This window comes from Protopterus annectens, chromosome 9.part0, assembly GCF_019279795.1.
Source record: "Protopterus annectens isolate FY-2018-M chromosome 9.part0, PAN1.0, whole genome shotgun sequence".
NCBI lineage: Eukaryota > Metazoa > Chordata > Ceratodontiformes > Protopteridae > Protopterus > Protopterus annectens.
The window spans coordinates 1299505041-1299532497 of record NC_056743.1 but is presented as its reverse complement, the minus strand read 5'-3'; the positions used below and the strand labels follow the sequence as shown (position 1 = coordinate 1299532497).

The 27457-nt window shown below is 40.2% G+C and overlaps 1 protein-coding gene across 12 annotated transcripts in view; it reads right to left on the bottom strand.

Annotated features, from left to right (window-relative positions):
• CAMK2B (calcium/calmodulin dependent protein kinase II beta) overlaps nucleotides 1–27457 on the bottom strand; it is a 3372251-nt gene that overhangs the window by 1042702 nt on the left and 2302092 nt on the right. For 8 of the 12 annotated variants that reach the window (XM_044084245.1, XM_044084244.1, XM_044084247.1 and 5 more), the window contains one exon: nucleotides 595–639. The exons of the other annotated variants lie outside the window; for them this stretch is intronic. In XM_044084245.1, coding sequence (XP_043940180.1) covers nucleotides 595–639 — 45 coding nt within the window. The remainder of the gene's footprint in view (nucleotides 1–594; nucleotides 640–27457) is intronic. 12 annotated transcript variants of the gene reach the window in all.

Genomic DNA, 27457 nt, shown 5'->3' with positions numbered 1-27457 from the left:
CACTCTCTACCAATGTAGTGATGCAGGTCAGGAATATGGCCCTTCTGTGTCTTCTAGGGATTGGGCTGACTTGCTTGTACTAATGGCAATGCTTCCCGTCATATTCTTCACCTAAGCGCCATATTCAGTGTTGAAGCAAGTCCTGGTTCATGATTTGCAATCACAAGAAAACTTTAGCTTAGCAGCTTTAGGCTTAAATGCAGGAACTCTTCCATGATGAACATCAGGCGATCTACACCGAGTGAGTAGCAGGAAGGAAATGGGCTCAGAGGTTACGGAAATCCCCAGTGTAGCTCATGATGTCACAATTTGCCAGTGAAGGATGGTGCAAGTCTGCATACACAGTAGCTTCAGACAAAAATAAATACACTGGTACAGAAAGGAGACAACATTTCAATCATAGGCATACCAAGAAGTGTCCCTACTATCATATCACAAACATTTCAGTACCATTTATCACGTATCTTGTTTAAAAATATACCAGCATACAATATTACAAATATAAAAATCATGTATCAGTGAGAAAAAGAACACATCAGCAACATTTGAATACAGGGGAATGACTAGCAGTTGACTGCTGGGAAGAGGGGCTACCTTTATCCCATCCACCGGGTTATGGATAACTGTAGTTTGAGGCTCCTAGTGAAAGAAAAATGAAAGAGAAATTGAAAAAGAAAAGGAGAGAAAAAATAAGAGAGTGTGAGAGAAGAAAAAAGAAAAAGGGAAATCAATACAGAGAAAGAAAAAAAGAAACTGGTAAGAGACAGGACAGCAAAATTAGGCAAATAGTATGAAAAGAGACAGGACAACATAAATTAAACCATGAAAGACAGGGAAACAGAAAAAAGCTGCTGGAAATGCAGAATGTGAGCATGATATCATTAAATCCTGCCCATCACTGGCGGATTTCATTAGCACGGAGACGTAGCACTGTGCAAATGAGTTTGGCAGGTCTGAGTCTGACTAGACTGCATTAATGTATTGCTGAAAAATATGTTAGAAATGTATGTTGTGCTCTGATTCTCCACTACTGTGAAACAGTTTACTATATGAAACCTTAATTTAAAACTGTCAGACAAAGATTTAGACACAAAAACAATGAACAACAAAACTAGCCACAGTGCTAAAGCCCAAAATGGTGAGCTCCATTGCTGTGGAAATGTGTCACAGTATAGATGAAAGGACCCAAGACTCAGTGATAGATCTCGGGAACATTCAAGCATTGATATCCAAAACTGTACCTCCATCCCCAACAAATAAAACCCGATGCCAGGTGTAATGTGGAATACAGAAATACCCACAACATTTTCAAACACATCACAAACAAGGGGTACACAATACATTAAGGAACAAACAAGTCATAATTTAAGTACAAACTAATAACATATACTCAAAACATTTTTATATTTACAGGCAAACATGCAGCAACTTTCTGGTAAGACAATAATGTTACATTTTGGTGTAATTTGCCAGTACTAGAAACATCCAGTCAACCGTTAACACTCACAGAAAAGCAAAGCAAAACATTGCTTCAGATCACCATAATCTATACTTTGTGAACATACAACATAAAGGCAACTGCAGATAAGACCAGTAAGCAACAGAACAGAGTTACCACACAGATTCCTGTTAGTAGGACAGACCACAGTCTATCACAATGTCATAAGGAACTAGCATAGTTTAGTGGAACATAAAGAGTACAGATGCACTTCAACTGCTTACCTGTCTAAAGCCAGGCAAACAAACATCTTAACTGATTAACTAAAATCTATACCTTCAAGACAGTAGAAGACCCTAAACAAGGTGCAATATCTCTTTATGGTTGCCTTTCACTACTACTGTTTCAGTTTTGAATACTTACCACAATGATGTCTGGATAAGCGAAGAAGATGGGAAGGTATGTGAAAAATAACTACAAACTGCTGATAGCAAGAATCTTAAGTCTTGTTGTAGTTACTGGTGCTTCAACTCAGGAATTTTCTCCCATAAGATTAGTCAGTTGTGCTTGTTTCTACACATAAATTCATTCCCTTCAAAGAAGCACCAAAGAGCTTCCCCTCCCAGCTCTTTATCAGCAGTAGTGCTGCAACAGTCACCACCTGACTAACACATCAACAAAATGAACTTGCTCTTCTTGCTATTACCCCATCATAAAATACATAAATAAATACTGCCGGAATGGTCCAAACAGTCAGAGGTACAAAGCTTTGAAAGCAAAGCAAACTACCTAGATAGTGTTAGAAATGCAAAGCTCTGAAACCAAACTTGTAAACGACCCAGTTCCAAGTGCAAAGCTTGATAATGTTTGGAACAATGAACTTTATAAGACTGTTGCTTTCTAAAACTTGTCTATATTCAGCAACAAAGTCACGTTTACAAAAATAAATGGAAGCAAAGCAGCAAATGCAAAAGCCTACATGAACACTCCTGAAACAGCTGCATAGTCATTTTAATGGAAAGCAGTTTAACGTACATTATGTCAAGTTAGCTAGTCCATATACCATTTTTACTTTAAAATGTATAGAACAGTCAGTAGTCTTTCAATTGCAACAACCTATTCATTCAAGGCAAGTCTGCTTACAGATTTGTATGTTGAACTTAAAAGGTAATATTTTTTGGTGGTGGGGGATGCTACTGCTTCACTCAGCAGGTGATTTAATTTCACTTAATTTTCAATAAGAACATCAAAGTGTCAATGTTTCTAATGCAATGCTATATTTCATGTAATACTGAAAATCCAGTCTCTTGCTATTACGTCATAAGGACAGATACAACAAAGCAGTACAACAAACATCAATAACTATGTAATATTTCCAGCATATAGTTTTGCACTGTGGTGTAGTTTATTATTTCTGTCCATAGTTATTTTTCATCTCATTTGTTTAACTTAATCTTGCAACTAAAACAGAATTATTAAGAATGGATTATACAAAATTCTGAATGTATTAAGTGTCATGCCATTTTTTTCTTTTTGAAAATGAAATGTGGATTTTGACAGCAAAGAGGAGCCACTTTGCACACCTAGTCTAATCATTTCCTACAATAAGAAAACTTGCAGTTCCTGGTTCACTCCATACTAATTCACACTTCTCAAATATCATTACTGCTTTTTTTTTAATCCACAACCTCATGAAAATGTATATTCTAAGCATTTATTGCCCTGCATGCAGAAAAAAAAATATTTTTTTAAAATTACCCCTCTGTGAATATTTTCAAACTATCACTCACTCATCTTCTTCACTGAGAAATATTAGCATTCCTAGAAACTGACAATATGCTTTAGGTATTAAGAATTTCCCCCTGATGCCTACTGTCCCTACTTTGCTCCAGGTTGCACACATTAAATTCTTTAATTTATCTTCATATAACTTCTGATGCAAACCCTACACTACTTTGCTGTCCTCCCACCACAGACTGTTTTCATTCTAATCTTTGTGGATATGGAATCTCTAAAAATGTGTACAAGTACCTCAAAAGTCAGGGACAAAGGGAAAAACTAATGGGAAGCAAAGGTTTAAAATTAGGGAGAAATTTTAAGGACTGTGCTTAAATGCTCAGAAAACTGTTAAAATAACAGAATTTGCATCAGCATACATTTTTGATGGATACAAAGGATAAAACGAAAACAGGTGTCATTAGCGGCAATTATCAGAATTTGCAAAAATCTCTGTATCCTAAAGATCCATAGCGTCACTTGTTCTGCAGAAAAAAATGCAAGAAAAAAGTTTCATCACAAACTGTAAACCATCTTGATAAAGGGGCAGTAATATGCTCTTTAATTCAAAATGCCTTCAAGGAATCTCCTTGCCTGAGAAGGGAGTTGAATCAAGGGGAATCCCCATGATATGGCTATGAAAGCACTTAAGTTATTTGTATTGTATGGCCAAGTGCAAATCCTTCAGACACTGGGCCTGTATCAGTAAGTAATCTAAAATAGTCATGTAGCCTCAAAAGGAGAAAAACACAAGTTAAATTTTTAAAAATAATTTTATTGGTCATAGTCAGTCTTGCAAACATCAAGCCTTATCTTCTTTTAACAACCAAGTTCATGACCTGCCAAATTCAGTATTATACGAGGCTAGGAAGGGAGACATGACAGCTACAAAACTCATCTGTCATCCTACAAGAGGCTAGGAAGGAGTTTTTTTTTTATACCACTGCAATCTTGCCCCTGTTGCACTGCCATTGCAATGCCATGATCAGTACATTCAGCTCCAGTGTAGATTTATTTTTCCTCACATTCATGATGCTCAGCTGGAGTGTATGCACTACTAGGATCACACTCCTGAGTCCCTGTGCACAATCAGCAGCTTTCAGGCCATCCCCTACAGGAAGCTGCTGTGCTGGGACAAAATCAACACCCATCTCCTGAGGATTAGTAAATTAACATTAGACTCTCATTCCTACCCATCAGTAGCTGGCTCTTTTATGACCAAGGCCACTCTTCAAATATGGGTCAGAGTCAGACTTCATCCCTCTTTGCCATAGGGTGAACTACTAGAGCTACACATTAGGTAAAACATCCTGGGTGCAGTAGAAAGACTACGCAGCACAGAAGTGAAATGGTAATGCCAATTTCTTATTTAAACTATTAGAAAATGTCTTGGAGTCTTTTAAACTGGGATATGGAAATAAGCATCTTTCATATCCAACATTATCAATCAAACAGTCCACATAAGTATGTGCAGGAACCAACTCCCATGGGTCAGAGGAATGAAGCCCTGATTATGACCCAGATGACCCATGCTTAATTAATGCTGGAGAAAATGGGGTGGGGGGAATAGGAGTGAGGGACTGTTAGTTGTCTTTCATTCCTGGGGGAGGGAGTTCTTGCTCACCAGCTATATAATACATGGAGGGACCACTAGCTGTAGAACCCAGACAGCTCAAGCCTGCTCATCTGCACTACTTAGACAACCAGGGATTAGAATGTGTGCTGAAGTATGCATGCTTCTCCACTGACAGCAGCACTACACTATTGAAGCTTTAGTGAGCCACTGCACAGATCAGGAGCTCCAAGTGATGTGGAGGAAAATTAGCTGGGTCTAGCAGTCTTAAATGCTCTCTACTGCCTGGCTCTTACCTCACAATGCTAACAAACAGGCTGATTATGGCCCCCAGCCAGTATGGCAATGGGCCATTGGGCTCTCAGTCTGCCCAGAGTGTGCCAGACACAAATGAATGGGCCAACTGGACAAGGTGAAGGAAAGGGAGGAGAGCCACTAGGCAAAACCTGGCAGACAGCAAGGGAAGGAAAAAAAGATTGTGCAGGGTAACCATTTTGAACGTCTTAATTTTCACGATGCTGCTGAAGTTTATGAACTCTAATACAGGACTCCACTGTTTTCACTTTGCTACCAAGAAGAACCCTGAATGAAAGCTCATGTCTATTTCTGCAGGAGGAAGTGGCTCAACTACCACTGATAATATGAAGTGCTGCCAGAAGTTGGCCTTTTAAAGTGTCTGAAATTCATCCTGGAAGTAAGAGGTCTACTATTCTCTACTACAATCTGTAGAGAAAATTTAAATTACCCATTTTCCTGTGGTTATATCAGTCCTTTGTGTATAGTGTGACAGAGGACAAAAAATGCCAACCCTGTTACAAACAAGAAGTAAACTATATTTCTTAAGAGGTTTGATGTGACATGCCTGCCTCCCTCTCGAATGCTGCATTTACACTGAAAAAACTTATTTTTTTATATTGCTATTCTCTGTCTGCTTGCTACTGTATCACCAGTACTTGGAAGGGTAATTTCTTTGCCTTACATTTTCCATAATAAAGACATTTCCCTCCAGCTGTTATAGTAATTTTCCTAAGGGAGGAAAATCAAAAGTTATGTACATGCCATAATGATAGATTTGTGTTGTCTGCTTCCATTACCCTCAACATATAGGCACTTCAGATATGACTGGATCTAACATCGGCCACTCTCAGAGTTTGGATCCAAGGCTTAGGCCCTTCCCTTATCAATAATTACCTTCTTGCAATGAATTACTTCAGAACAAGTTTGCCACATTCTTATAACTAGTACAATTACACTCCATTCAAAAGACAATATCTTTTAAAGATGCTCATAGCAACACCTGGAATACAGTACATAGCAATAATATAACCAGGCTATCAACAAATCATGAAATGAAATCTGGAAGGGGGATTTCATTATGGTAAGTATATAACTTTTCTTTTCAATGCTGTTTCTTTGTCTGTCCTCAATGTATGGGACAGAGTCCCCAGCTACCACAAACCTTGGGAGTCCTCATGGCAGGATATTCTGTAGGACGGCTGTACCAAAAGATGTTTTGGACCTAGACTGCAAGTCTAGTTTGTAGTGTGATATTAAGATATGGACATTAGACCAAGTAGCTGCTGCACAAATATCGTCAACTGGAATTTTCGAGAAAAAGTCAGCTGAACTAGTAATTGACCTAGCAGAATGAGCCTTAAGATTGCCAGGATGAGAGATACCCCTTTTTCCTTATAAATATTAGTAATGCACTCAAACAGCCATCATGAAAGAGTTACTTTAGACATTCCCTTACCAAATTTTGCTGAAGAGAAGGATACAAACAATCGGTGAGTGCAGTGTAAATAAAATCTGAGATGTTGATGCACATCCACAAGATGTAGCACCTACTCTTCTTTATTAAAAAAACGGGTAAAGAAAACAGGAAGATTGATAGACTGGTTCAGCAAGGATTCTGACATCTTGGGAAGAAAGGAAGGACTGGTTCTCAAGTGATATTCTGTCCTTGTGGAAACCCAAATTAGTGGGTTTAAATCTGAAACTCCTCATGTGGACATAACCACCACTAGAAACAATGTTTATCAACAAAAATATTTTAATTCACCTGTGACTGAAGGATGAAAAGAACATCTTGTCAATGCCTGAATAAGAACAGTAATACCCCGGATTTCCAAGATGGCTGCACATTGATTAACAGCTTAATTCTAGTTCTCCCAGTGTGAAAACAGAAACTCAACAGAGAAGGCCAGTAGACTTTTGTGTTTATGTGTAAAATTCAGTAACTGGCTACTAAGTGTGCCAGGAAAAGAGAAATACAGAGCAACTGGAAAAAATCAACTACAAAAAGTAAGGAAGAAACATTGACTGGGGAAAGTTCTGCACCTGCTCAGCAAAAAGCAATACAACCTCCAGACATGACTTCCAGTAACTTACAGGAAGATATAAGACAACTGCACACAGATCTGGTTAAAATAAATGAAACACTGATGGAGTATATCAACACAAGCAACAAAAAGCTGGAAAAATGGAAGAAGCTTTAAACAGATATTCAGATGAGCTGATAAAGCTGCAAAAATCAGAGGTTGAAATGAAGAAAAAGCTGGCTGAATATGAGACTGCTCAGGAAGAGATGTTTAAAAAATAACAGAATTAGAGGACAGAGCATGTAGGGAAAACCTGAAATTTTCAGCTATACCAGAAAAGCTGGAAGGAATAGACTGCATTAATATTATGAAAGCACAAATAAGCAATTGTACTGATTCCACAGCAGGGGTTGTTAGTTGAAAGGACACATTGCGTCTATGTTCCATACCTAGCTCTAGGGAAAGGAACCTAGACCTTTAATAGTAAAGATGCAATCCTACCAGCAGAAGGAGATGATTCTAAAATGGTGGCAGAAGGACAAAATACTAAAAGTGGGAGACAGCAGAGTGTTTGTGGAGAATGATTATCCATTATAAACTGGGCAGAAGAGGAATAAATTAATTCCACTATTCAGGGAATGCTGAGACACAAGTGTGAGACTCAAGCTGCTGTATCCAGTTGTCTTCAATGTATTTTTCCCTGGAGGGGCAAAATCATTTTTCATGAAGTACATGCTAAGGAGGAAATATAAATGTTTTTTCCAACAAAAAGTTAGCTGTGAAACAGAAGGGGATTCTGCTTCTTGTTTTTCTGGTAATAAAGACCACAGAGAGACTGTACCTGTGAAACCTTTTCCAATGTTTCAAAGGAAAATGCTGGAGAGAAGGAAGGGAGCACAAGAGTTGACTAGAAGAATCAAGAATACATTGGAAATTAAGCAGATACAGGATTTGGGAGATGGAGACAAACAGTAATAAAACCAGTAACAATGTGGGATTACAATGCAATAATTATATTTGTGAAATATGATAGAACAAGAAAATCTGGAAATATTGGACGTTTTCAGAATTTGTTGGACTTGTGAGGACTTTAAAATATATGCCCTACTTCATATCATTAATGTTTTGAAAAATGTTTTGGGGAAGTGAAGAGAGGGGAGAAGGTTAACTGTAAGTAAAGAAAACATTTTTCTTAATACTATTTTTGTGGTATATGGTATTCTTTACATGCTATAAAGTTTTTTCAGTTATTTTTAAGTATAATGGGGATTGTAAATATGTGTTGCTGCTGTTCTTTCTTCCATTTCTTTCTCTCTTCTATCTTTCTTCTTGTTCAGTTTTAAGAAATATAGGCACTTTAATGCAAAAAAGCCTGGATAAAAAAGCATGACAAAGGAAAATTTAATCTGATTTTTTCTCATTCTTGCATGGGGACTGACTGGATTAAGGACCTTATATTGATTAAGTAACACATTTTAAGAGCAAGCGAATAAATGAAAAAGAATATTGAATATTACAAGGATTTTTCCCTAGCAAACGAATGTATGCTTAGTAGCAATTCTGTATCTGGCCCTCGTGTCTCCATGGAAACAATCTGATAAGAGATATTACCTGTCTGGTTCTCATGCTTCCATGGAAATAATCTGACAATGAGAAACTAGGTGTCTGGTTCTTATGTTTCCATGGAGACAATCTGATAAAGAGAAACTGGTTACAATCTGGTGGACACTGACTGGCTGGGAGGGAAAAATGAACAGAGAAACTGGCTAGGAGATAATGTTTGCTGAAAGCATTCAGGGGGTTTTCCCAGCTGGCAGAGCTATAAAGATAAAACAAAAACAGCATCTGGTAGAAGCAAAGGTTTCATCATGCATCCTAGCATGTATAATAACCTTTCTTTTAGGTTAACTCAAGTCTATAAGTGTGGCTGTCAGTTTGGGACATTTGTTCCTATTAGGAGGGCAAAACTTCAATATTTGAAGATATACATAGTTTTCTATGTTAGTATTAAATTAATAGTTTCAGGGGGTATTGGAGATTTTTTGAAGGCTTTCAATAAAACAAAACTTTCTGTAAGATATGACATAGGTTCAAATGGATATGACAAGAACCAACTACACAGAAGTTCAACCTGCCAAACAGTGTATGCATGTAACACAAAAGCTGGAACTAGACATCTAAGAAAAAAAGTGTGATACATAAAAGGTGGGAATAACTTTTTAATACAATGATGTTTTCTGTAATGTCATTAAATGTCAATGGTCTCACAGATAAATACAAAAAAGAATAGTGAACTACAGTAAAAAATGTAGAGCGTAAATAGCTATGTTACAGGAAACACATTTGGAAGGAACTAAACATGTGAATTTGATAAAGTTTTTCAGGATGGTTATTCAGCGGGATATCTGGGACAAAGGAAAAGAGAATTACTTATATTAATTAAACAGGAGCTCCTACAGTCATAGCAGAGAATAAAAAGGATAAGAATGGCATACTTTTAGTGCTAAGGGGCTACTGGCAAGGGAAGATGAGTATACTGGTATGTATTTATTATATTACACCTGTAACTGTTATAATGGAGCTTAAGAAAATTCTGGGAGAAATGATCAATTTTCAGTAAGGAATATTACTTGTATGTGGGATCTGAAATTAGATTTGTAGCAATAAAAATGTGTCTTGGGGGCAGAAGGCAAAGTATAACAAAGGAGGGTCAATTTTTAAAGAAATATATGAAAATATTTGGCATGGAAGATGTGAATTCAGTAACAGGAGTTCAGAGTGTATTTACATATTATTCCCCAAGATATAAAAACTGGGCTAGGCTAAACAGAATTTACACTTCACAGGAACATATGCATTTAATTGAAAAGCTTGATATTCACCAGTAACTATTTCAGATCATGCACCAATAAAAACTAAAATAAAAACACAGGGTAATGAAATAAAAATGAGACAATTGCACTTTGCCACCTATCTGTTGAAAAGAGAGAAATTTAAAACTCCTTTTCCCATAAAAAGAAGAGGAGAAGAGAGACAGAGACTCGTACCAGAACACTACTTTAAGCATGAGGAATCCAAGAAGAAAGGTAACCCCTAAAGAAGAGAAAATCCCAGTAATCTAGAAATTATTTAAACATTATCTGAGCAGCACTCATCAGACTGTAATAAAGAGGTGTCTTCAGACAAGATGCAGTTTTGAGAGCCCTACTTTCATTTTTAACAACATTTCTGTTGTGATTTTGCAAAGGATCTTTCCACCACTGCATTCTTTTGGAGAACATGGCACTTAAACGGGGACACTGCTAGTTTTTTTTTCCTGTAAGCTATGAGTTTTTAGACTGGTGAGGTTTTTGACAATGTTTTTTGAGTTGGTTCCCCAATCATGGGAAAGGGATTTACCTCCTGGATTTGCTTTGGAAGGCACTATTTATCTAGACTGACATCAGAGTATAAGCAAAGAGAAAGGGAGAGAGGGGAATCATAAGTGAAACACCTGCTCTGGTGGGATTTTTAATCAAATCTAGAACAGAAGCAGTTGTTAAAATGGGATAATTAGTAGGGTATATAAAATATTATATAACAACTATAAGAATCAGAAGAGTTTAGAAAAGATTAAGAAGAGAGACTAGAAAAGCAATTTAGAAGAGAACAATGGGATGACATATGTATGACTCCCAAGTATCGAACAAAATCTAGAAGATTTAGGAGATTTGCTTGGAAGTGTTTGCATAGGTATCTATATACCCAAACAGACTTCCAAGAATTTTTCCTGCGGTAGACAGCAAATGTTGGAGTTGTGACGGAGAAAGATGTAACTGGAAAAAAAAAATCCTTTGGGAGTGTAAGTGAGCAGATTTAAAAAATTCTCTACAGTTTTCTGTCAGAAATACTGGGTGAGCAAACGGCTCTAACTAAGGATATTTTTGGGTTAGAACACAGGATATGAAATGACTTGACACAGGAAGGCCTTATTAAGTTTAATTCTGTTGGCTGCCAACAAAGCAATTAGTAGAAAATGGAAGTCAAAGTCTAAAATAAATGTATTTGAAGTACTGGATATTGCAAAAGAGATAAAAGAACTGGAAGGTGGATCTTTAGAAAATAGAAAGAGCAAATTGCATATAAATAAATGGAAATTATGGGAACAATACCTACAGAATAATGTTCAGGAGGAGGGAGGTTTAAGGGAAGGCAAAAATTCAGCAATTTATGTAATTCTGGACTGTTAATTACAAAGAATGAAAAGATATGTAATGTATAATGTATATACATGGAAAAATGTTAATATGATTTGTTTTATTTTCTGTTAATGTATGTTTGCCTATGTCTTAAATGATAATTTAAAAATGTGTTTAAAAACAAAAATAAATAAAAATGGGGGGAAAAATGAAGTATATTTACAGACTCTACCTTGGACTAAAACCCCACACCTTTGTTTTCAGAGGCAGGTGTGCTATCACTTGCACTACAGTGACATCAATTACTCCAGATGTGTGACAAACCGGGAGAAGATTCTTACTGTAAAACACATGAACTGCATGACCTTGGTCTGATTAGCAGCCCTGGTTCTGGAGCAGCCAGCTAAGAAGGATGCAGGAGAGCAGACAATGCCAGCATCCATCTTAGAGGGAGAAAGGAAGGGAAGTCAGACTAACCTGCTGCACAACTTGACATCAAGCAGACACCAAGCAGGAGTTCCAACCAAGCAGCATGCATGCTATAGATGAAGTTAATATTGATTGTAGGGGTGGGCCAAGACCACTCAAACTCAAAGAATTAGTCTGGTAAGTGAGATTAAACACCTATAGTCACCCTGGACTGAACAATTCTTGTTCTATTAGTAGTGTTTTGAAATTGAACAATCTTAAGAGGTGACTTGTTTCGAATATACCGCCATTAAACCAATGTTTGTTCGTGGGTTCATATTAATGTTTATTTTCATTTTTTACTCATTGCATTTTAGTTTTAACAATCTGCACTATCCTTGTGCGTTTAAAACCCATGGTTAATATGGGTAGTCTATGTCATTATATTTACTGACTTATCATCATATGTTCATTGTTTAGTTCTGTTACTTTTAAGTCTCGAGTTGAGCTGGTCACTGTTATTTTAAATTGAAGGAAATGCTGGTATAATTTATTAAGATGTTAATTGGATTGCTAATTGCCTAAGTTTTATATACAAGGATTATTTCCATTGGTTTTAACTGTTTCTGAAGAAGTCAGCTGATTAAGCTGACGAAAAGCACTTAAACTAACCTTGATAATAAATTTGCTATTTGGACTTTTGGTCGCTCCCGTACCTGTTTTTTTGTTTTATTAGTTGTTTGCTAGTTGGTTTTAGTATTAGCATGCATGCTGTGTTTAAGGAATTAGGAGGCACAGGAGTGAAAGTAACTAAATTCCATTGGTACAATTTACTCATCCAAGGTTTTTGTGAGAGGCTGATAAAGGTTAGGACTAAGAGAAAATACTGGTTGATGTTTAAATGATAGTCCCATGGACATCAGGGATCAAGGTGAAAAAGAACAAAAAAAATTGACAGAATTTCTCTAGAAATTATGAACATAGGACAGTTATGGGGAGTATAACCCCGGTTATCAGACATACAAAAAAGGCAAGTGGTACTGAACCAATTGCTGTGAATAACAACTATGTTATCAATTTATCTGGTTGTATTTTGTCAGATACTAATGTTTTTTGTATTAAATAGAGATTTACAGTTCATCCCTATGGCTTTTCCTAGGGGATTTTGTTTTGTCTTTTCAGCTTTTCCCAGTTAGGGGTCGCCACAGCGGAACTCCGGTCCGCTAATGATTGGCAGTAGATTTTTATGATGCCGAGTTGCCAGCCCGACGCCCAACCTTCAGTGAAGGCACACCCATCCATGCATGTCTTTCGGAGGCCACTCGATCGCAGGTAGGACATGCAGACTCCACACAGAAGGCACTCCAGCCGATAATCGAACAGGAAACTTCTTGCTGTGAGGCAACAACGCTACCACTGTACCACCGCAGCTTACGGCTTTTGAAAATTGAAGTGCTCAAATTTGTTAGAAAAGTATATTTAAAATCTTTCTTTGCCCAGGATTCAAATGTCACTTATGACAGTGAAGATAATTCAAGTGAGATGAGTTTTCATTCTTGTATTTACGATTTGGAAACAGATGCTTATTGCAAGTTAAACACTGAAAATGTCATGTATAGAAATTACTTTGTTCCTATGTGTAGAGATGATAATAGTCACCAATTTTCTTATGCCCTACAATTTTCAATAGATAAAGAATTTGAAATAATGAATAAAAATAGAAAAAAATTTAAATATAATTTGAACAGAGACAAATGGGAAAGCTTACAAAGGCTAAGTGAAAACAGATAATTAGTCTTTTAAACTATCTGACAAAGGGGGCAAGTTAGTGGTGCTTCACTATAAACAGTATTTGAACAGGAAGTTACCATAACGTTCGATGTATGTAGTCCATCTTGCCTCACATTCTTACCAGTGGGTTCGGAGCCGAATATCGGCTTCGACTCGGCCAAACATTTCTAGCTCGAAGTCTTCTATTGGCTGGGCTAAGCAGGTGTCCCATGGTGCACTGCTCCATATCTCCAGATCTAGTTTGCTGCGAAACTCATACATACCCCATGCATACACAACATCCAGATAAAAAGAATAAGCTGAAGTAAAGGGAACTGTAGATAAAAAAAACCCTAACCTCCAGATCCTCCAGGAAGGGGGAAGGCGGGAGGGTAAGTAAGAATGTGAGGCAAGATGGACTACATACATCGAACGTTATGGTGAGTACATAACTTCCTGATGTTATGTAGTCCTATCTTGCCTACATTCTTACCAGTGGGACAGTGTCCCTAGCACCTACACCCTGGGTAGCTCATAGGAAAATACTCCTGAGTACTGTGGAGCCGAAGGATGACCTGCCCCTAGAAACCACGTCCAATTTGTAAAGAGAAACAAATGTGTGAGGAGAAGCCCAAGTAGCTGCAGCACATATATCATCCATTGACAACCTGGCTTGATAGGCTGTAGATGTAGAAACTCCCAGAGTAGAGTGAGCCTTGATCGGAAATGGCAGATCTTTTTCTCCCACTTGGTAGGCGAACAAGATGCAATTAGATATCCATCTGGATATGGTGACCTTGGAAACCAGGGACCCAATTTTGTTGTCCGCAAAGGAGACAAATAGTTGATCTGGTTTCCGGATATCTTTTGTGCAGATAGAAGAGTAACTGTCTATGTACATCCAATTGATGGAATTTAAATTCTGCCTTGTTTGAGAATTGCGGAAAGAATACAGGCAACTCAATGGATTGATTAAGATTAGACACGGAAGCCACTTTAGGAAGAAAAGAAGGGTTCGGTCTAAGAGAAACCCTGTCCTTATGGAAGATTAAGTATGGGGATTTAATAGAGAGGGCTTGAATTTCCAAAACTTGCTGAGGTGATTGCTATTAAGAAGGCTGTTTTCCATGTCAAGAACTTCAATTCACAGGTAGCTGCAGGCTCAAAAGGTGGCAAAGTAAGGGCTTGTAGGACAAAATTGAGATCCCAGGGCATGACAGGTTCGGAGACCGGGGGACAGAGCAACAGAGTACCCTTCAGGAAAGCCTTGCAGAGTCTATGAGCCATAAGACTAGGCTCATTAGCCACATGAAAATTAGAGATCGCAGCCAATTGAACTTTGATGGTGGCTGATGCGGAACCCTGATGGAAGAGCATATACAAAAACTCCAAGACTGAAGCAACTGGAGCTGTGTACGGATCAATGCCTTGGGTATGCGCCCAAATAGAAAACCTCTTCCATTTGCTGGAATAAATCTTCCTAGTAGATGGCTTATGAGAAGAAGATAAAATGTGAACCACTTCCGGTGAAAATTCATGAAGCCTGACTAACGACGGAAGGGGAGCAGCCAGGCTGTCAGCCGGAGGGTCAGGATCAGCGTGAAGTAGTTGCTGCATTTGGCATTGAGGGGGCTGGCAAAAAGGTCGCAGCAAGGCTGACCCCATTCGCTGAAGATTCGTTCTGCAACTAGACAATTCAGGGACCACTCGTAAGGCATCAGAATAGCTCTGCTTAGCCTGTCCGCAATCACATTGGACTTCCCTGGAATGTGCGTTGCCACCAGAAAACATTGGGAAGTTACTGCCCACTGCCACACTCGCATGGCCTCTCTGCACAGGAGGTAAGACCTGGTTCCCCCTTGCTTGTTTAGATACCACACTACCGACATGTTGTCTGAGTGTATTGCAATCGTCCCTAGAGGTAGAAAACTCTGAAGTGCCTGCAATGCAAGTAGAACTGCTCTCGTCTCTAGGACGTTGATATGCAGATGTATTTCGTGATCTTGCCACGTGCCTTGGACTGTCCTGCCAAGATAATGCTCCTCCCCACCCCATCTGGGAGGCGTCCGTGGTCACTGTGGCAACCGGAATGGGTGGGACAAAGGGACTTCCCCCGTCCAAATTGTTGGTGCAAAGCCACCAACTGAGGTCCTGTTTGCATCTGTCCGTGAATAAAATGGGGTGAGAAAGTGGAAATTTTTGAAAAGACCATTGAACAAAGAGAAGCCACTGTAGAAGTCTCATGTGCAATCTCGCTAGAGGGACCAACATGATTGTTGCTGCCATGGTCCCCAGAAGTTGGAGAACCCATCTCACCTTCACTTTCCTCATGGGCATCAGGATGTGCATTTGTTGTTGTAAGATTCTGATCCTCTCCTGCGGTAAAAATGCTCGCATTTGAATGGTGTCTAACTCTGCGCCTTTAATGGTGACACGCTGGGAGGGCAACAAGGCAGAATTTTCCCAATTTAGTGATATGCCCAACTGTTGACAAAGAATGATGGTAGCTCCCCTGGTTTGGATTAGCTGATGCCTGGTGGGGGTGGTAAGGAGCCAGTCATCCAGATACGGAAACACCTGGAATCCTTGATGTCTCAAGTGAGTCGTCATCACTGCCATACACTTGTTGAACTCCCTGGGGGCTGTAGTGAGACCAAAGGGCAGTGCTCAAAATTGGAAATGACTGGCTCCCAGCCGGAAACATAGGTGACTCCTGGATGCCCTGTCCATATTTACATGGTAGTAAGCATCCTTGAGGTCGATGGAGCACATTCATACCTCGTCTCCCAACAATGGGAGAATCGATTGTAGTGTGACCATACGGAACTTAGACTTCTGTACATAGTTGTTTAGTTGGCTGAGATCTAATATGGGTCTCAGGTCCCCTGTTCTTTTCGGCACCAAAAAGAATCATGAGTAAGTCCCTAATCTGATCTGGTCTGAGGGGACACTCTGGATGGCTCCTTTTTCTAGCAGCTTTGAAACCTCTAAGGCTGCTTGATCCCTTTGACTGGGTGGAATGTCTGGGATATTTCTGATTGATGGAGGGTCTGATATGAACAGAATGAGGTAACCTCCGGAAATTATTCGTAATACCCATCTGTCCTGGGTGATGCTTTTCCAGGCTTCTGGATATAATGAAATTCGACCCCCGACTGGCTCCGGATAAGCACAGCCGGGCACTCCCTCAGGAATGAGAGTAGGGAGAGCCACGAAAGGAATCTCCCTGAATAACCTCCCCCTCCTCTGCCTCTGGAGGGGGACTCACCTTGTGCAGCAGGAAAAACTACTGTGATTTCTTGAACCACATCTTCCCACCCCGCTGGGCCTTGGGGTAAGGCCTAGAAGGAAGGGAAAAAATGGACCCCTATGGCAGACAGGGTCTTTCCCCCCTCTTGCTCACACCTGGTGAGGGTGTCTTTCACTTTGGTTCCGAACAAGGAAGAACCATCAAAGGGGGCGTCAGTGAAGGAAGACTTGAAGGCCTCTGCAAAGTGACACAGGAGCAGCCAGGCTTGCCTCCTAAGGGCGACTCCTGAGCTTGCTGCCCTACTTGCTCCCTCGGCTGCATACAAAATGAGCTGCATGGAGGAGTTGACAATGGAGTTGAGGGTAGACACATGGGCATTAACCATCTGTGCCACTGCCTCAGGAACATTACCCACAAGAGCATCTCCTAACACTTTGAGGAGATCTCTCTGGAGCAGAGTGAAATGAGACAGATAACTCAGCGACCGTAAGGTAAAGGTTGCTGACGAGAGGGTACGCTTCCCATACCGGTCCATGGTCCTAGACTCCTTGTTAGGAGGATGGACGGAGGAAGAGGTCTCTGCTACTTCCTTCTGAGTGGCCGCTGCCACCACCATGGCATCTACAGGGACTCCTTTGGACAAGAACTCCTTACCCTGGGGAGCTGAAAGAAACTTGTTGGGGCGCCTGGGTACGGGCTCCACAGAATCAGGGTTTTCCCACAGCCTTCGACATATTAAATCAAAGAGCTCATCGAAGGGTGGGGACACTCAGGAGATGGGGGGCTGAGCACCAAAGGCCTTAAGGATGACCGACTCCTCCTCGGAAGGGGTTTTGGATGGCCAGTCACCTCTTTGCTTCAGTATCTCATCATCAGAGAATGACTTAGGGGACACCTCTGATTCCTCGAGATCAGTATCAGTAGTGAGGGACTCATCCTGGGAGTCTATGTGCTTCCTCTTGCACTTCTTCTTTCTAGGGGGCTCCTCAGGCATGAACTCTGAAGGACCCTCAGAACATTGGGGACCACTCGTAGGGGTATCCCTAGGCCTTGGTACTCTGCTGTCCCTGGATAGGTGATGGTCAGAGGCTCTCACCAAAGTAGTAGGGGACAGAGTGACCGATCAGCCTGATGTAGCCGATGATCTGGCCAGCGCAGTCTGCATGGCCTCGAAGGCTGGTCCCCCCGAGGACCGGCCAGCCTCCAAGACCACGATGGGAGTCAGAATTCCCCGAGCCGAGGCACTGAGAGGGAGGCTCAGAACCGAAATGTGTCCCGAGATGTCCCCCTCGGGCCCAATTGAAGAATCCCGAGTCCCGAAGCCCGAGGACAGAGCCGATGGGGTCGCAGCCGATGTCGGCACCGATGGAATTGGAGGGGCCATCGGAACCGGACTAGCAATATCACATGGCGCGGAACACTCCGGCTCTGATGACAGAGATGCACTCTGAGGAGGAATGGTCGAAGCAAAGGTCGGGACGGGCTCCGGAGCCGACTCGGCCAGAGCCGAAAACAATTTTGCCAAAACTGGTGACTGGAGGAGCCTCTGGACCACCTTATCAACATCCATATCCGAAAGGGTTCTGGAGGATTTGGAGGACAGGGAGGGAGATTGAGATCTCCTCTCAGATCATCTAGAGACACACTGAAACCAACTATGCCAAAAACCTCTAATTAAAATGGTTAATGACTACAAGGATTGGAGAACTGACAATCAAACCTCTAATTTAAATGGTTTGACAGACAGAAGGAAGGGACTAGGTCCTCTAACTGAAACGTGCCTAGCCCAAGGGAACAGTTATCGGGACCAAAATGCTAAACAACACAAAGGACAATAGCTATGAAAATAGCTTTTTGTTTTAGAGCAATAAATTTTCTCAAGACAAGAAAAAAGGTACTTAGCCACAGCCAAGAGTGAGACCACGTCTGAGCTACACGAGCGGAAAACGAGATCTGGGGATATGGAGCAGTGCACCATGGGATACCTGCTTAGCCCAGCCAATAGAAGACTTTGAGCTAGAAAAGTTTGGCCGAATCGGAGCCGATATTCGGCTTCGAACCCACGGGTAAGAGATAGGACTACATAACATCATGTGTTATGCTCATTTATGAGATGCTAAAGTTTATGCTTTAGTAGGATTGGAATGTTATCAAGAAGCAGTGGTTAAATATAAATAACTGCTAATGAAGGGGTTAAGATTAAAATATTTTTTGCAGGAAGACGTTTATAAAAAATTTGCAGTTAAGGACAATGCCCTGGCATATTTCGTTTGTGTACCAAAGATACACAAAAGCTTAGTACATCCACCAGGCCGTCCAATTGTTTCTGCATGCAATTATTTCACACATAACTTGGTTTCTTTTTTACATTCATATTTAAAATGAGAGGTTGAGAAATTAACTTTGTATATTAAAGATTCCTTTGATTTTTTTAAATAAAATTAGAGATATCAAGTGGAAAAAAAATGTATTTTTTTATTGTTATGGATGTTACTAGACTATATACAAATATCGAACATGCACATGGTTTGGAAACTATATTGTTTTTCTTAAAGCATACACCTAAAACACATTTTATTATTGAATTGGTGCAGTTTTGTCTAAACGATAATATTTTTGAGTTTAATGGGGAACTTTTCAAACAGCTCCATGGAACAGCCATGGGGGCAGGTTTTGCCCCCATGTATGCAAACCTTTTTATAGGCATGTTTGAAAATAAATAAGTTTATAGTAATGAGTTTTTTACGAAATGTGTTATAAAATATCATAGGTTCATAAATGACTTAATATTTATCTGTGAAGGAGGATGGGAAGAAGTAAATACATTTGTGCAAAAGGTTCAAATAAACCCCTATAATATCAAATCTGATGGAATACAGAAAGGGGAAAAAGTAAAGTTTCTTGATATAACTTTGCAAGGTATAAATGAAGGTAGGATACAAACGAGTATACATATAGAAAGTTTGAAGAGAGTGGTCATATATTGCATGGGGACAGCTGCCAACCCCCTCATACAATTAAATCCATTCCTTATGGAGAACTTCTTAGAATAAAAAGAATATGTAGTGATAAAAAAGATTGTGAGAAGGAGATAGAAAAAACAGTGTATATGTTTGTAAATAGGGGCTATAATAAAGTAGATGTGGAAGAAAGCAGAAAAAGGGTTATGCAACAAAATAATACTAGAAGGATGTATAGTACATAAGGGAGAGTGTATAAACAGGACAAACAGAGATTATGTTTTGTGACTAAATACACAGTGTTTTCAGAAGTTTTAGTAAACTTGGTAAAATATCACTGGAGCATTTTAGAAAAAAAGTAAATTTCTTAATATAAAAGTTAATGAGTTTCCTATGTTCTCTTATTCGAAAGGTAGAAGTATAAGAAATATTTTAGTGCATGGCAAGTTTCAGTTGCCTGCAAGTAATAAGAATATGTCAGTAGATTCAATGGGCACTTTCCCTTGTGGAAAGTGCAGTTGTCACTATATTGTAAAAGGCTTTGAAAAAAATTAATGGAAAAAATTTTACATGCAATGGAAGGTTTTCTTGTAATAGTGCAGGTATAGTATATGGTTTGAAATGTTCCTGTGGTAAGGTATATATAGGGGAAAGTAAGAGAAGTTTTAAACAAAGACTAAAGGAACATGTCAGGGATGTTAGGAAAGGCAAATAAGAAAGTTCTGTTGCATTACATATTAAGGAATGTCACAATGGAAATATACAGGGTCTTCAGGCTACGATTTTAGGTTAAGTGCAATAAATGTATGATTTTGATATCAAAAAGCAACTTTGGAAAATGGAATCTATTTTTATTCTGAAATTCAATACGTTAATTCCAAATGGAATGAATAAAGAATGTCATTGGAAGTGCTTCCTTTAATCAATTTAGGATCTGTGATTGGTTAATTGTTTGTGATTATAATATTTAAAGATGTGATGTATGAGAAGGGATATACTCTGTAAAGGCTGAGAAGCCAAGGCACTAGAGGAGTTTGCTTTCAAGCAGTTTTTATGTATGCTTCATGGAAAGATTTTATTGGATCCAGGTGTTCATTTGTTTTACCAGTGTTGTGGGACTACATTTTGCATCACTTACTGGACTTGAATTTTAATAAATTATTAAGGTAATCACTGGCTTCTTTCTTTTTGTGGTGGTGAACTGCATAGTTTCCATTCGGTGGTGAAATAAAAATTGATATCAACCACCAAGGCATTAGCTGTCTCAATGATTCAGCTTTAGAATCAATGGGTTAAATAATATTAGCACAGCTTTCATAATCTTCTTATTCATCATAAAGTGCGAACAGTACTTACTGCTTGGTCCTGGGACTGCTACTTTTTTCCATTTATTTCTCGAAAATCAAGGCCAATGTCAATAGCCTTTGGCTGAATAAATTTGCAGATGACTGCAAATTAGGAGCTGCCATTGAATCGCTCATCAAAAGAAATGTTCTCCGGGAAAGGCTGACATGGACAAAACTGGTATCAAAGCCATGGATTAAAACTAAATGCTAAGAAATGCACAACAGCATCCTTTGGGAAGTGACCTACCCCTAGTAACTATCATATTGACAATACAACCCTAACAGCTGACCTGGTCGTCAGTGACTTGGGGACACACACAGACAGTAATATAGTCTTTGACCATCACATGCCTACAGTAATGAGGAAATCATTCTATGGTGTGTAACTTATAAACAAAGGTATGGCATCTCGATCCAAAGAAGTCATTGTTCCACTGTATTATGCATTCATCAGACCTATCATTGAGTACAATGCCCCTTTTGGTATGTACCTAACCAGGCATATCCAACAACTGGAACATCCACAGAGTTCCTCAGTAAAAGAATACAGAGTATAAGTAACATATCCTATGCAGACCACCTCAAGGCCCTATCCTTGTATTTTGTCTCCTATAGGCGATTGAGGCGAGATCTATGCCTGGCATACAAGGCATTGTCAGACCCCACTCTGATGGGCTTCCTGCATATCCACAAAACAAACAGCACCAGAATTATCCATGCAAAGACTTAAACCTTGCCTGTGATATAAACAGGACCTGCTGGACAGAGAGACATGTATCCCAGAGACTACCCCTTCTCTGGAACAGCTCCCCATGCATGTAAATCACAGTTCTTCCTTAACCCAATTCAAGTGCAATTTGGACAACTGGATGGGGAACAGGAAGTTCATCCCTGATTTGGCATATAATGGACACAGGCAACCTGTAAATGGTTCAAATCCCAGGCCCCCGCTCGTAAATGTTTCACCTCCTAAGCCCCTGCTTACAGTTATCAATGGTACCAAAATTTGTCAGATATTTGGGATGCATGGCTAGGCTTAAAAAGGAACTTGTGGTTGTTAGCCTAGTAAACATCTATGAACCATTAACCTAAATGCAAGTAATAATGTTTCAGTACCTCAGTGATGGTGATTTCTGCCCCACAGCTCCAGGCTTTGTGGTTCAGAGTTTAGTCTTTAACACTGATGACCATCTGTGTGGTGTTTGCATGCTCACTCTGTTATCGGTTTCATTTTTTTCCCCCTTGGAACTGCAGTCTCATCCAATCTCTCAAAAACATGCCAGTTAACTGGCTACTCTAAAGTGCACATACATATTGCATTAATCCTTGTCCTTCTGAAGTGGGTCATGAATTAAAACAATCCATGATGACCAGTACACTTACCTAGTTAACAAATGAATACATTAAATTAATGGGCATTCAAGGTCTCAGGCTAATCAAGTTTGCAAATTACTGCAAATTAGGTGCCTCTACTGTGGTGCAGAGTATCTTCAAGATAGGAAACCAGGGTACACAGACTGCATGCTAAGGCAGAACTAGACACTTGGTGGTGTAAAATAAGGCTCTCAGGAATTTGGTTGTGGTGACGAATGTTGTTAAAGTCTACTCAGACCTATGCCAGGGATCCATGCTAACAGTTGTAGGTGTGTATGTGCCCCTGTTGGCCAGTATGTGCCCACCATAAAGCACAGCAGCCCTGGGTCAATAAGCTACTGGCTAGCAAGTGTCCAGTTGTCCAGCTTAGGTTACCTGGGATAGCTCTGTAGAGCGAAAGCTGGATGTAAAACCAATCAACTTGCCAAAATGAACTATGAATTGCTACACTCAATGTAGGTTAACTGAAAGGATGCAGCTTGGAAGTAGATGACATGATGATAATGACCTATGAACCTATGTTGGACATGCTACACTTAAAGAAATCCCAATCCCTCAGAGCCACACGCTCCAGGGATCTAAACCTTGTCATCACAATAAACAAAATACGCTGGAGGGATAGGTTCCTGACCCAGAGACTCCCCAGACTCTGGAAGAGATTGCCCATACATGTCAAGCAGCGCGCCTCTTTGGCCATTTTCAAAAGGAACCTTGATGATTGGATGGGAGAAAGGAAATTTACCCCGGGGATCATGTCAGTCGCCTTGCTAGACAAGGGTCCAGGGAAGAAATAGCCAGGGAATTATGGCTAGGCTTGTATAGGCCCTAGGGCCGCCGATAGCCTAGTACCAACCGATGAACCTATAAGGAGGAGGCTGGATATCCTACATATCCAAGAGACAAGGTGGAAGGGCAATGCAGCATAGCTACTTGGCTTGGGATCCAGTGTCTACTACTCAGGAGAAATACAGGCTAGAAATGGTGTGGGAATTGTGCTGAGGGACAGACTTCAGAAGACAGTGAAGGATGCCATCAGAACTACTGACAGACTTGTGGTAATCAGACTCCAGTATAACAACAAGCCACTATTCATAAACTCAGCCTATGCTCCACAGCAGGGTTGTGATAGTGAAGAAAAGAGTGCATTCAGACAGCAGTTGCAGGACCTACTGGATAAAGCAGGACAACATGAATTGATGTTGATAATAGGTGACCCGAATGCACAAATCAGGAAAGACAGAAGAGGATACAAGAATTGCCTGTGTCCAGATGGGTGGGAACAGGAATAAAGAAGAGGAGGCAATTCTAGACTTCTGTCTGCCAAATGGCTTGATGGTGGCCAACACACGGATCAGAAAGAGAGACAGTCACAAGATTACATACAAGAGTGGCCAACATGAAACTCAGACAGACTTCCTCCTAGTGAAAAAATGACACTGGGGTAGAATCATAAATTGCAAAGTCTTCCCCAGTGAAACAGTCACCCCACAGCATAAAACACTAGTTTCCACAATCAGCTGCAAGCAGTGATCAGAAAAGGGTCTAAGATCAACAGTGAGGCTGAATATGTGGAAGATGACTGGAGAGAAAGCACGACAGTTCAAGGAATTACTCAGGGCTCTGGCACCTCAAGAAGAACAGGACTTAGGTGGAGTTGAAGAATATGCGGTTGAGCCATGTATGGATATAAGGTACATAACGAAAGCTGGTGATGGAATTCAGAAGTCCAGGAAGCCATCAAAGGAATTAAGGAGTGCAGGAAAATGTGGGAGAAAGAAGAGACGGACCAAGCTTGGAAGGAATACTGACTGCCTAACAAAGAGGGTATGAGAGGAGTTGCGAAAGCAAAAAAAAAAAAATGCATCAGAGGTACTCTACCAGCTTCTTGAAAGTGACTCAGTAGATGTCACAAAGTAACTATCAGGTTAAAAGACAAAGACAGAAAGATAAAGAAGACAGTAAGATATCCTTCATAAGGGATGCCAGCAACAACATGCTCACCAGTCCACAGAATATCAAAGACGGATAGAAGGAGTACTTCTAGTAGCTTCTGAAGAAAGAAAACCCCACAGCTGTTGTACTTTGAAAGAAGAGGAGAAGCTCACCTTAGAAGAAGAAAGAACAGCACTAAGGAAAATGAGTTCAGGGAAAGCAGGAGGCTCAGATGTGGTCACAGCAGATATGATAAAGATTTGGGTGAGATAGGGAAGAAATGGTTCCTGAGGGTACTTAAAAAAGTATGGAGAGAAAGACGTATTCCAGATGACTGGAGAATAAGCATATTACTGCCAGTGTTTAAGAAAAAAAGGGACATTCACAACTGTGGGCAGTACAGAGGTATCAAAGTCCTATCACACTGCATGAAAGTTCTGGAGAGGGTGATTGACAAATAAATACACAGAGTAATAGAAAGTAAGATGGGAAACGAGCAGTTTGGATTCAGATCAGGATGCAGCACAACTGACCTAATGTTTGCAGTAAGACAGATAGTTGAGAAGAAGCTACAGATGAGGAAAGAGTCAACTGGACATTCCTAGACTTGGAGAAGGATAAAGCATATGATCAGGTCCCAAGAAAGCTGATATGCGCAGTCCTGTGGTGGTTCAAAGTCCCATAAACATTGACAGAATCAGTGCAGGCTATGCAAAAGGACCAAATGACTCAAGTACGAACAGTACTCAGTCTCACAGAGGGACTCCCAGTGGGAGTGGGGTTGTACTGGGGTTTGGCTCTGAGCCCACTGCTGTTCATAGTTGTGATGGACTACATTAGCAAACAGGCTGGATAGGACAGATCAACAAAGTTGGTGGATGTAGATGATGTTGCATTACAGGCATACTCTGAGCAAGAACTTCAGCAAAGATATGGGAATGGAATGCAAAACTGAAGGAACATGGGAGGAAACCGAGTACAGATAAGACAGTTGTAATGGCAACAAATGTGGGCATTCAAAAGAAGCTAAAAATTGAGATAGAAGGGAAGACAGTGGAACAGGTTAACAGCTTCTAGTATCTGGGAGGAGTGGTTGAGGAGAAGGGAAGTCTGAATGAGTAGGTCAAGGCTAGAATCAGAGAGGCTGCAGCAAACAGGGACAGAGTATCAGTGGTAGTGTATGAAAGGAGAATGCCACAGAAGCTGAAAAGTAAGGTGCACAAAACATTGGTGTGACCGGTACTACTGTATGGTGCAGTAAAGCAGAGCAGTTGAGGAAGCTACAGTTGATGGGGATGAAGTGCCAGCGATGGGTGACAGGATCATCCTGTGGAACAGATAACAAAATAAGAACACCAGAACAGAAGCTAAAATAGCTCCAATTGCAGAAAAGGTGAAACAGAACAGAATAGATTGTGGTGGTTTGAGCAAATGTGCAGAAGAAAATCTGGTGAAGATGATTTGAAACAGACAGGAATAAAGCAAGAGAAAATGACGGCATCCAGCAAAGAGGTGGATGGATTGTGTGAGAGAAGACCTGTGACAGTCGAGCACGAGTGCCGAAGAACGTATGAGAATGGCACTGAACAGAGAGAGACAGCAACAGTTCACACGCCCCAACTCCATGTAGAAAATGGAAAAAAAAGGGGGGTTGATGATGATGATAAGGTACAGCTGTCAATCCCCCCATGACACCCATATTTACCAGCAGGGCCTGGATCACAGCAGTGCCTGGTGTGTTAGCCACAACTCACCCAAAATGGTGGTTACAGTGAGTACATAACTTTTTATCTGATGTAATTTTCATTAATTCTTCAACTGTTCAGACAGAGTCCGCAGCTACCCATATCCGGAAGGTCTCTATGGAAAGATTTGTAATGAGCAATAAAGGTATAAGGATTAGCCCAAGTAGTGGTTGCACAAAGGTAATACAATCAATTAACCATTTAGTCAAATTCATTTTAGAGCCTGAATTGCCCAATTTTGATTCTGAAAAGGAAACAAATAACTGCTCTGATTTCCTCAAATTTTCTGGTTCTATGTAGATAAAACAATAATTGTCTGTGAATGTACAAAAGGTGTAGCACATACTCCTCCCCTTTATTTGAAACATTTGGAAAGAAAACTGGAAGATAGTCTGATTAATACTGGATTCTGACACCACCTTAGGAAGAAAAGAGGAACTGGTTTGCAAGGACACCTTAGGAAGAAAAGAGGAACTGGTTTGCAAGGACACCTTATCCTTAAGAAAAATTAAATATGAAGGAGTTTAGAAGGCAGGGCCTGCAGTTCTGAAACTCTCCTAGCTGAGGTAATGGCCACTAAGAATGCAGTTTTGCAGGATAAAAATTTTATTTCACACTTAGCTGATGGTTCAAAGGGAGACTGAGTCAAGGACTGTAAAAAATGTTTAAATCCCATGGAGGAGTGGGATCTTTTAAATGGAGGACTAGGAAGAAAAGTCCCTTTAGAAAGGCTTTATAAAGTTTGGAGGAAGGAAAAGGTGAGTTATTCACTCCTACATGAAAACTGGAAATGGCAGCTAATTGCACTTTGATAGTAGAAGAGTTAGCACCTTATTTGAAAATTGCCGCTAAAAATTCAAGAACTTTAGGAATTAGTGCAGAAAAAGGGTCTATGTCATTTAGCTGTGCCCAAAAAACAAAGTTTTCCACTTCTGAAAGTTTTCTGGTGGGAGCTTTATGGTAAGATAAAAGAATGTGGTGGACAGGGGAGGAGAGCCTGGGCTATCTAGCAATCAATGAAAGTGGAGAAACCACGCAGTCAGCTTTAGGCCTGGAATGTCCAAATGTGTCACATACGGTCTGGAATTGGATCCAGAATCCATGGTGGGTGAAGTAGCTGAGGCCAAAGAAAGGGAAACCAATCTGATGAGGCCAGTAAGGGGCAATGAGCATAACAGTGCTCTTCAACTGAGTAGCTTTCTGAAGAAATTTGGGAATTACATCTAGTTGGGGGTATGCATAAAAAAGACGGGGGGGGGGTCAATCGAGAAGTAGAACATCCCTTGGTGGCTCCCCCTGTCGGGAGATCGGAGCAAACCACCTGCTGCACTTGTTGAAGGAAGATGCAAAGAAATTGCAGCATAGTTGTCCCCATCAGTGGAAAAT